General features: G+C 46.8%; 1 protein-coding gene across 1 annotated transcript in view; it reads left to right on the forward strand.

The window, feature by feature from the left end:
* The window catches only part of EVC (EvC ciliary complex subunit 1), a 123257-nt gene that overhangs the window by 99748 nt on the left and 11722 nt on the right, over positions 1–11787 (forward strand). The window contains exons 12-15 of the mRNA XM_007955771.1: positions 2836–2945; positions 5149–5359; positions 6754–6960; positions 9266–9410. Coding sequence (XP_007953962.1) covers positions 2836–2945; positions 5149–5359; positions 6754–6960; positions 9266–9410 — 673 coding nt within the window. The remainder of the gene's footprint in view (positions 1–2835; positions 2946–5148; positions 5360–6753; positions 6961–9265; positions 9411–11787) is intronic.

Below are 11787 nucleotides of genomic sequence, written 5' to 3' on the forward strand. Positions count from 1 at the left end.
GGTTTAATGGTGATGGAAATATTGAGTTGATTAAGTGTAGGGTTGCACAGCCAGCTATTGTAATTCAAGCCAATAAATTGTATACTTACAAAAAGATGCATTAGCAAAAGTTGTGATAGGTATATTTACAACAACATCAACAGAAAAAAAACGTTGCTACTAAGGCTGTTTATGTCTGACCAAACATCTCATGGGATTTAATTCCTTAGTTTGGAGGTTTAGGGGCATGGTTTCATGGGACAGCTCGGTTAATTGGCCTAATAACATGTTTAGTACCTCTGTTCTACCTTTTAGTTCAGAGGTAGTGTCTGGGATCTTCAAAGCTGGCAAGCAGCCATCTAAGGCCACTTTGGTCTCTATTCACCTAGAAAAACAGTAGAAGAAAGAGAGGAAGGAATAGGAGGAAGACATGGAATGTGTGCCCAATTGCCTCCATGAACAACTGCCTCGTTTGCCATGAGACCAGAAGAACTTGATGGTGCCCAGCTACCATTACTGAACATTGTGATCAGAGTCCATAAAATAATCCTGATCAAAAGGGGGGAAATGCAGAACAGAAGCTCAAATTTTCATGAACTCCAAGCTTTCTGGAGCCATGGAGGGTGGATGAACTCGTAAATCTGCTGCCCTGAGATAATCTTTAAACCTTAAACCAAAACTATCCCTTGAAGTCTTCTAAAAGCCAAACAACAGTATAGCTGTTTTTTAGTACCAAGGGCTTCTCTGACAGCAATATATCACAAGTAGGATGGCTTTAACAAACAAGACTTTATTCCTATAATTTTTGGAGGCTAGAAGTCTGAGTTCAAAGTGCCAGTTCTAGGGTCTGGGTGAAAGCTCCTCAACCTTGGGCTTCAGCTCTGCCTCTGGCTCCTTGCCCACTGAAGCTGGAGGCTTTCTTCCTTCAGGCAGCTGCTGGCTGCTGAAGTTGACAAGCCCAGTGTCAACAAGTGAAAAGGCACAGTCCCGATATCACCAAACCACACGGCAGGCTGTTAATTCAAGTCCAGAAACAGTGCCAGGATCGTCAGGGCATGGGAGGCTGTTGAACAACAACTTGGCTACATGCAGGGTTTAAGTGTGCCAAAAAGCTGGAGACCTTCCCCAGAGCTGCTGCTTATCTACGGGAAGCAGACCACATCCCTAAGGCAGCTACCCAGCTGCTCCAGTAGAGTCCACCATGGAGCTGATTGCCAGTCTCACCATGGGGAATAGCTACATCCAGCTGCCCAGCCACTCAGCCAGGCCCAGCCAAGTTGACAACAACCTTAACTAGCACAATAGCTTAACTATTAAAAAAAAAAGATCTGCCATGAGCCTGGTGCTCTTTTAAGAACTATCTCTATGGGATCAAAGTGACAACAGCCACTAGAAAGATTAGGTGGGAGATTTAAGGTACAGGGGATTTATGTTAATGGAAGAGGAACCACTCAGAAAAGGAAGATGAGAATGGTCACATAACTTAAATAATGTAGTTGGTATCACTGAATTGTACATGTGAAAACTGCTGAATGGGTGTATGTTTTGCTGTTTATATTCTCAACAACAACTATAAAAATAAATAAAATTGTATTTTACAAAAGAGAGCTCAGCAGAGTTGCTGGATACAAAATAAATATCCCAAACCAGTAGAATTCCTACCTACCAGCAACACCCAGTGATAACATAAACAAAGATCTACAGAATAAAAACTCTAGGGTGTCTAACAGTAAATGTGACCAAAGTGTACAAGAGCTCAACAAAAAAGTGTATAAACTTACTGAAGGCACAGAGCATGATTTGAGTAGAGAGAAATACCACACTCTTGATGGGAAAATTCAATTTTGAAAAGATGACAATGCGCTCCGAATCTATACATTCAGTCTAATTATAATAAAATTCAAAAATTCTGGTTTTTCTAAGCTTATGAAACTTACCCTAAAATTCATGTGAAGGGAAAGACAACCAAGAATAGCCAAGACTGTTTTGAAAAAGAGAATAAGGGAGGGCTCGCGATAACAGCTGGGCAGTCTTGTAACTGCAGCAATTACAGCAGTGTTTGTTGGTGCAGAAATAAACCAGTAGATCAAGAGAATAAAATAGAGATCCTGGAAGTAGATGTGTGATAAATAGAAATTATATAAGACAGAGGGCATTAAAGGTCACTAAGGAAATGATCAACAATTCAGTAACCGTGGTTATCCAGAGAAAATGGTATCAGTTCCTCACTCTATTAAAAAATAAATTTTGGATGCCTGTGAATAGCAGAATTTTAAAACATTTAAAAGAAAATATAGGAGAAATGTTAATAAAATCAGGGTAGAAAAGGAATTTGGAGAATAATGAAATTCCTCCTTCACTGCCATCTAGTCAGATCTGACTCATAGCGACCCCTCCTCGAGTTTTTGAGGCAGCATCACTATGGAAGTAGACTGCCCAGCCTTTCTTCTGAGGAGTGGCTGGTGGGTTTGAACTTCCAGCCTTCTGGTTAGCAGTCAGATGCTTTAGGCACTATGCCACCAGAGCTCCCTTAATGAAATTAGGGTTTTAAAAAAGAGACTTTTTAAAAAATAAGGCACAAAAGGACTCAATGCTTAGGGAACCCTGAACTTCTATTAAGGGTGATGGCAAAATTTGGAAACTGATAAGGAGATGTTGTATAATATGATAAACATAAGTTAATGTTACTGAACTATGTGAAGAATGTTGAAATGGCAAATGTTTTGTTACATATACAATAAAAACTATTTTTTAAAAAAAGAAGAAACAAACAAAAGGCAAAATCCAGCAAAGCAGTGGTTGACCAGATGAGCTTCAGTGGGTTAACCGTGTGTGCGCTCTGTCCCTGGTATTTAGCTCTGGATGGAGGAACAGGAATTGTCCACTGTGCTGCAGACACACCTGCAGGAGGACCACGAGAGCATCATCCATGGGGTCCTGGGCCGACTCAGCAGCTTCAATGAAGAGTGAGTAGGTTCTGAAGGTCCTGCGTGATGCTCTGTTCTAGCCTTGGTGCCATTTGTATAAGGTAGACACATTAACCACCACCCTTCTTCCTCACAGTGTGGTTTTGAGGACCCAACCACATTTTAAGTACAAATGTGTAATACAGTGGTAGTAGAATATTATGATTTAAAGCTTGCACTTGAAATCAGACTTAATCTGGGCAAATTGCTTACCATTTCTTAGCCTTATTTCCTCATCTATGAAATAGAGTAATCTCTTCCTCCAATTATACACATATTAGACCTTTTAATATGTCTTGCATGCTATCCGTATTTTTATTCTTTTTCCACTGTGCTTTAGTCTGGGTGTTTTCTTTGGCCTGTCTTTCAGTTCATTCTTTCCTTGTTGTTGTTGTTGTGTGCCGTCAAGTCAGACCCGACTCATAGCGACCCCTCCTTGGGTTTCTGAGGCAGTATCACTACGGAAGTATCCTTCCGAGGAGTGGCTGGTGGGTTTGAACTGCCAGTCTTCTGGTTAGCAGTCAAGTGCCTTAGCCACTATGCTACCAGAGCTCCCATTCTTTCCTTAGCTATATCTTACTTGCTGTTAAATTCATCTACTGAGTTCTTTAGCTATTGTGTTTTCATCTGTAGAATTCCCATTAGATTATTTCTAGTTTCTGGTTACCTGCTGAAATTCTTCATCTTGTTAATTAATTTACTGAGCATATTAATCATAATTACTTTCCAGTTCATGTTGGATAATTCTAATATCTGATATCTCATGAATGTGTTTTTGTTGTCTGCTTTTTTTTTTTTTCCTTTTGGTTTTTGGACAATTTATATCTGTTTACATGTCTGGTAATTTTTATTGAATGGCAGACACTGTGTATGAAACTTTGTAAGGATAATTTAAGACTTTGAATGTTGCAGTCTTCCTCCAGAGAGGACTTATCTTACTCCTAGGAGGAAATACAGGAAGTGGCAGATTGACCCCATCCCTTTGGGAATTTAGCTGATTCATAACTGAGCCTCTGTAAGGGATGGTCCACCCTCATTCCTAGGATGAGGTCTTTCAGAGATTCCAGTATGAAACCCTGAGGTGTTTGCCCAATCCTTCCTCTTTGGTAGGTTCTGAACTCTGACAGCTTTCTCTCCCATCCCATAGAGTCAGTCCTCAGGTAGTGCCGATAGTTAACACAGTTGGCTGCTAACCAAAAGGTTGGCAGTTAGAGTCCACCCAGAGGTCCCTTGGAAGAAAGACCAGGATATCTACTTCTCAGCAATTAGCTGTTGAAAACCCCATGGGACACAGTTCCAACTCTGACACACGTGGTGTTGCCATGAGTTGGAATTGACTTGACAGCAATCGGTAGATTCCATAAAACTGCCAAAGCTCTGTTCAGCCTTCCAGCCACTCAGCAAGTACCTCACATCGTGGAACGAATGTCAGACTTCTCTCAGAGCAAGGTTTTTGTTTCTGTATTCCTACTGAGATAGGAACTCAGAAACACCGTGGGTGGCTCATCACTTCAGCGTTAGATGTGTTCATTTGGAGAGTTACATAAGGAACTCAAGTGGATGTGTACGGTAGGCAGCTACATGATATGCATTTGGAACTTGGAAGAGGACTTGACCAAGTGAAAAATGTAAATAACAGAGTAAAGGGCAGATTATAAGCCCCAGGTGAGACCAGTGCTTAAGACGATGGTGTCTGTTTCTTTGTGCTGCTGTAACAGAAATGAGTGCCTTTAACAAGTGAAATTAATTTTCTCCCACCTTAGGAGGTGAGAAGTCTGAATTCAGGGCACCAGCTCTAGAGGAAGGCTCTGCCTGTCCACTGTGGAGGAAATCTTTGTCTCCCTCAGTTTCTTGGTGATCACCACATGGCATCACTCCTTCCCCATTGTGCATCCTTGCTTCTGCACCCTTCTGTTCCTTTTATATCTCAAAAATGGTTGGTTTAAGACACACCCAACATAGATGGCCTTATTAACATAGCAAAGAAGACCCTGTTCCCAATGGGATCACATCCACGGGTATCATAGGGGTTCAGATTCCAAAACATAGTTTGGGAAGACACAACAGATGAACAGAAGAGGGCGAGAGGACTGCAGACTATGTCCTTCTTAGAAAGGAGTCCTGTGGGCATGATTGGGGAGTTTCCCATAGCTCAGTGAGCCCAAGAGCATTGACTCCTCTCCTCCGCCCACTTTCCCCAAAGGTCCACGCGGTGCGTCCTGCAGGGCCATGACCTGCTCCTGCGCTCGGCACTTCGCAGGCTCGCGCTCCGCAGCAGTGCCGTCACCGCCCTGGCCCAGATGAGACTGTCCGGGAAGAAGCGGCTTCTCCTGGAGCTGCGGGAGCAGCATGCGCTGGAACAGGGCTCCTCCCAGTGCCTGGACGAACATCAGTGGCAGCTGCTGAGAGCCCTGGTGAGGACGGCGCCTCTGCCACGTGCCCCCACCCAGTCATGCCGCTTCACCTGGCCCAGCCACATTGGCCAACACCCAAAGTCGTGTTCCCCAGTGTTGCTGCATGGTGTGCTAACGGGTTCTGAGTGTGGGAGAAAATAATAAGAATTATACTGGAAAATCCATAGGAGGTAGGTGCAGTCGTCATCAGGGGCTGGGAGTAAGGGCACTCATAATCTGCTTGAAGCCCTGGGTGGCACAAAGGATTAGGCATTTGACTACTAACCGAAAGGTTGGCAGATCAAACCCACCCCAGGTACCTCAGAAGGCGGGTCAGTGATCGGCTTCCGAAAGGGCACAGCCTTGAAAACCTTACGGAACACGGTCTGTTTACATGTCTGTTTACATGTCTGCTCTGACACACGTGCAGTCATGGGGTCAGAAGCCACTGCACAGCAATCAGTAGTAACAGTCTGTCTCAGCCGTCCGGGCAGTGCACACGGTTAGCACAATGGGTTGGTAAGTGAAAGACTGGAGGTTCAAATCCACCCACGGGTATCTGGTGATGTGTACTCAAAAAGTCAGCCGCTGTAAACCTTATGGAGCACAGTTCTACTGTGACACACGTGGGGTTGCTAGGAGTTGGGGTCCACTGTTACTCTGTTTGAAGATTTTAACCGCTCTAAAGAAAGGCCTTGTAAATTTCCGAGTTGAGCTCTAAATCCCAGTGGGTGGCTGCCGTGATGGACTCAAGCACAGCAAGGATTGGGAGGCTGGTGTGGGACCAGGCAGGGTTTCCTTCTGTTGGACACAGGGTCGCTGGGAGTCAGAGCCGACTCGACGGCACCTAACAACAACAACATGCTGGTTCCAGGTCTCCTGCCCAGGGGCACTAAACTAAGGAGCCGGTGGCGTTTGGGACCATGGAGTGAGAGATGAGCTCACAGGCCCTTCAGTTCTGCCCAGGAGGGCTCGCTCTGCCCTAGCTCTAGTCACTCCCTTCACCCCATCTCAGACTCCTCCGTCCTCCACAGAAGGGCAATGCCAGGGCTCTTGTGTGCCCTGTCTCACTCCCCGGTGTCCCCCAGATGGCTTTGAAACTGCCTCCACCCCTGCCGCCCTTGTGATTTTGGAAAGTCACTTCTCTGAGCCTCTGTGTCCTCATTGATCCAATTGTTCAGGACTCATGGCCTTCTAGTGACTTCGTATACGTGTCACAGGCCACCGATGGCACCAGGCACACAGTTGGTGCTCAATAAATGCTTTTGGGGAGCCTTCGGCAGACATCAAGGCTCATTCATTACTGGTTTGGGCAAGCCCATCGTCTGCCCCTTTTCTGCCTTTCCCCACCCCTCCTGCACCTTCCTGGGGCCCGGGGCCAGGGTCCCTCCCTTCCTCTCACCCTCCCTCTCTAGGAGGCGCGTGTCCTGGAGGAGGCGAGCAGGCTGGAGGACGAGGCCCAGCAGACGCGGCTGCGGCTGCACCAGCAGCTCCTGGCCGAGGCCCAGGAAGCCGGGCGGCTCCTGCAACAGCACATGGAGCGTGCCATCGGGTGGGCGCTCCTGGGGCATGCACGGAACGCGGCCACCAAGAGGCGGGCCGAGGACAGAGAAGACTTCAAGGTACGTGCCCACCCACTCCCGGGGAAACCAAATGGTGAGAAGGGGAGGGAGGGGTGGGTGGGCGAGGCAGGCCAGAGCAGCCCCTAGGGGCAGCACACTAGGTCTGGTTCTGACTGCCCTACATTGGGAGCCTTTGGCCTTGCAAAGCCAACTTCACTTCTCCAAGCCTCACTTTCCCCATCTGTACTATGGGACTCCATCACCCATCTGTCACTTTGTCATACTGTGGTGACTTACATGTTCCTACAGTGCTGGACACTGTGCCACCAGTATTTCCAATACCAGCACGGTCATCCATGGTAGATCATTACAGTGGAGCTTCAGACTAAGACCAGGAAGAAAGGTGTGACAACCCACTTCCAAAGAAAATGGCCAATGGAAACTATGGCTCACCATAGAATATTGTCCAGTTTCGTGCTGGGCAATGAGTAGTGCTGGAAGGCAACAGTGGACTCAAACGGGCCAGGGATCGTGAGGATGGTACGGGACCAGGCAGTGTTTTGTTCTGTTGGGGTTGCCATGAGCTGTCACTGACTTGACAGCTGCTCCCAAGAGCAACAAGTAGAGACTGCCTCCCTCACGGAACTGTGACCACTGCTCATGACAGACAACAGCTTCCTGCCACCACGTGCCAGGCACCCTGGTGGTTGTGTTCTGGACATTGGCTCCACCATGACCCAGCTCTTAGAGTCACATGACTAGTCAGTGGCAGAGCTAGGATTCAAACCCAAGCCCCTGTTCCAGAGAGAGGCGTGTGCTGTCCCTGCCACCAGCCCACACTTCTGAGGCTGAAGCTTTGGGCTGAGACCAGCAGCCAGAGTCCTTTTGACCTGAGTGGGCAGTGGTTTACTCTGTGTTTACAGAGACAGTAAACAACCAGGACAGAGTCAAAACCAGTCATGTGAGCATTAGCATTGCACCTGTACGTCTTGACTAAGTGCTTCTATCCACCTGATGTCACAGGAGTCTCTCCACAAACCTTGCACAGACAAGGATCATTTTGTTCCCATCGTACAGGTTGGAAAACTCAGGCCCATGGTTGGGCAGAAGACCTGCTTCAGGCCTCCCAGCCAGTAGGTGGCAGAGTTGGGACAGAAGCTGAGGTCTTCTCCTCCACAGGCAGCATGTCCCACTCTCCTGAGCTGTCCCCCCACCCCCAAGCCAGACGCAGACCCTCCAAATTCCCGTGCTTTGCCTCATAAATGAATAGCTGAATAGCTTGTCCCGAGTGATCAATCAGAACAAAATACTTATGAACCAGACTTTAGGAGGCTTCACTCCTTCCCCCACTTTGGCCCACCCTCACACTGAGCCAATGTACAACTTCTCCTTAAGGCCCCCTCCTGGAGAATAAGCTGGACTCAGTGTAAAACCTTGTCTGACTTGCTGTCCCGTCACTCCATCCTCTTAGCCCACTTCCCCACGCCTGGTTCTTCCTAGCCTTGTTTATTCTCATGTCCATAAAAAAAATACCCTCTTTGGCCTAACTCTTGGGACACTCACTGATCTTAGGGTCAGAGTGTTCACCCCACAGCAGTGATCTTTCCTCTAGCTCCATCTTGCAATCACCTTTGTTGCTTTTTTCATAAAGTATACACAGCCAAAACACACCATTTCCACAATGTCTGCATGTACAATTCCGAGTATGTTCTTCAGGCTGTGCTACCACTCACTGTTCTTTCCACATTAGTTGGCCACCATTGACTTAAACCCACTGACTTCTGAGCTTCCCATCGAACCTTTCTAGTTGCCCTTGTCAGACTTCAGGGTGTGGTTTTAGTTTAAGGTTTAAAGATCATCTAGGGCAATCATTTGGGGCTTGCAATCACCTTTTGAATAAAGTCTCCTTTATTAAGCCCAAACCAAAAAAAAAAAAAACAAACAAACTCCCTGCCATTGAGTCAATCCCAACACATAGCAACACCCACTGGGTTTCCAAGGCAGTAAATCTTTATGGAAGTAGAATGCCCCATCTTCCTCCTGCTGAGTGGCTGGTGAGTTTGAACCACCATTCCTCTGGTTAGTAGTCAAATGCCTTAGGTACTAGGCTACCAGAGCTCCTTTTATTAAGTCTAGATTTTTTTTTAAAAATTATTATTTTACAAGACTCTCCCTGACCAGGAGAAATAAGACTGTTGAGATTGGTTTAAGACAACCATGGGCTCTCTGCCTGCTCCCTGGCCCAGCAAGTTGGTTAGCAGAGTGGAAGGTGTGAGTTGGGCAAAAGGAGCAAGGCCAGCCTGTCCCTGGTGGTCCCTGTGGTTGGCTTCTCTGCTGAGCCACTGTCCTTTCTGTCCTCACACAGACATTGCTGATGGAGGCCGCCGTGGAGAGCGTCTACGTGACCAGTGGTAGTGTCAGTCGGCTGGTGCAGGCATACTACCAGCAGATTGGGAAGGTGATGCAAAACCATAAGGAGAAGAGACTGCAACAGCTGAAGGCCCTGCAGGGTATGGCGCCCCCCACAGGAGGCCAGGGAGATGAACACATGCTGAGTTCAGTTTGGGGGAGCATAGCATTTCTAGTTTTTCTAATTTCATTTTTGGGGAATCTAGTCAATTTTTTTTTACATAGTTTTGTATTTATTTGTCCTAAAAAAGGCTCTGGGGACACTTCCAAAACTACACGCATACAGCATTAAGTTCCCTCACAAAAAAATTCACTGCCATCAAGTCAATTTCAAGTCATAGCGACCCCTCCTTGGGTTTCCAAGGTGGTATCTCTACAGAAGTAGATTGCCCAACCTTCCCTCCGAGGACTGGCTGGTGGGTTTGAACCACTAGCTTTCTGGTTAGCAGTCAAGTGCCTTAGAGCTCGTGTGCCCTAAATTTGGACTCTGAGCCTCCTGAACTGTGAGAAAATAAATTTCTGTTTGTTAAAGCCACCCCCTTGTGATATTAGTTACAGCAGCACTAAGTGAGTTCCCTGATAAACATGTATAGTGGGTGCATTTTCTCACAGTTCAGGAGGCTTGGGGTACAAATTCAGGGCACACGCCCTAGAGAAGGCCCTCTCCCTCCCTCTGTCTCTCTCTCTCTCTTGGCTCTGGGAAAGATCTTGTCTCAGTTTCTGTAGCCCTGACTTTTCTGGGTTCCTTGGCAACCACCACGTGGCATCTGTCTTCCCCAGTTGTGCTTCCTTGTCTCTGTCTATGCTGCTCCTTACAACCCAGAAGTGGTGAGTGTTAGGACACCCCCACACCAACGTGGCCTCATTAACACCAAAAAAACCCATTCCCAGTGGGATCACATCCATAGGCACGGGGAGCAGGGTTCCCACAAATACAGTTCACTCCATAACACGTGAGCTTTCAGAAAGGCCACCCCAAGTGGAGGATGGACAGTGTCCCCAGTTCCAGTGATAATGTACTGGTGACGGTGTCCCACTCCTCGGACTTGGGACACTTGGGAGACTGCGCGCTGGCAGCTCTGCTGTCAGCTGGCGACCTTGATGGCGGGGAGCTCCGGACTGTGTGTGCTGGCCATCCGGCGGGAAGCTTTCTGATCTGCCTCCCCTGGCTTTGCAAGAGATCAGGCTACTGTGTAGCTCGGCAGTTGTCGTCCTCCCAAGACGTGGTCATCTTTTAACTATCTTCATTCACATATACACCACACACACACACACACACACCTCACACCACACACATTCACACACCTTACATCACACACATATATACACATACACTCACCACACACATACACTCACCACATACATATCACAGACAGCACACATATATCACACACCACACATATCACACATGCTACACACCTGTATACACATCTCACATCACATGCATATACACACACCATATGCACACATGCACACACACATCACACACATATATACACATATACCACACATCACTCACATATACCACACACAGAAATGCACACACTCACAAATACACACCAGTCATGTATACACACACCTCACACCAGACACGTGCACACCTCATACCACATGTACAAACACACATACACAGATACACACAACTTACACCACACACAAACACACCCACACACATCTCACACATCACAGACACATATACCCATACCTCACATCACACACTTGCACAACACTCACAAACACACAATAAACCACACACACTATGCACACACCTCACACCACACACATGTGCCATGCACACCACACATACATATATGCAGCACACACATATCACACACACAGACACACCTCACACCATACGCACACACACCTTGCCATACACAAACCCCTCGCCATACACACATACCTCACACCACACACACACCTCACAGCACACACATGCACATACACACCTAACATACGCACACATCACATATACACCACACACTCACAAACACAGCACACATACAGAATCACTTTCCCAAGGGTGAATTGCCGTGCTGATGGGAATGCCACGGTGCACTTTTTTTTCTTTTCACTTTTGTTGTGGTGACAACATATACCGACAGTCACCAACATAACACCTTCCCAGGTACAGCTCAGGGACACTGATGACATTTTTCATGTTGTGCCACCACTGGTGCTGCCCTTTTCCAGATATTCCACCACCATCAGCATAAACTTAGTGTCCCCCAAACAAAAGCTTCCCCTTCCCCCATTCCTCCTACCCCTGGGAACCACTAATCATTTTAGGTTTATATATAAAAGTTTTTTGCAACCTGTCTAGGAATTTTCACTTCCCTTTCCTCCCTTCCCATCCCTGGTAACCAACAAAGAAAATTTCCTTCTATGTATAAACTTATCCTTGACTTTTTACGACAGTGGACCAATACAATATTTGCCCTTCTGTGATTGACTTATTTCACTCAGCATAATGTCCTC

This window comes from Orycteropus afer, unplaced genomic scaffold (assembly GCF_000298275.1).
Source record: "Orycteropus afer afer isolate SDZICR_OR568_19922 unplaced genomic scaffold, OryAfe1.0 scaffold00539, whole genome shotgun sequence".
NCBI classification, from domain to species: Eukaryota; Metazoa; Chordata; class Mammalia; order Tubulidentata; family Orycteropodidae; genus Orycteropus; species Orycteropus afer.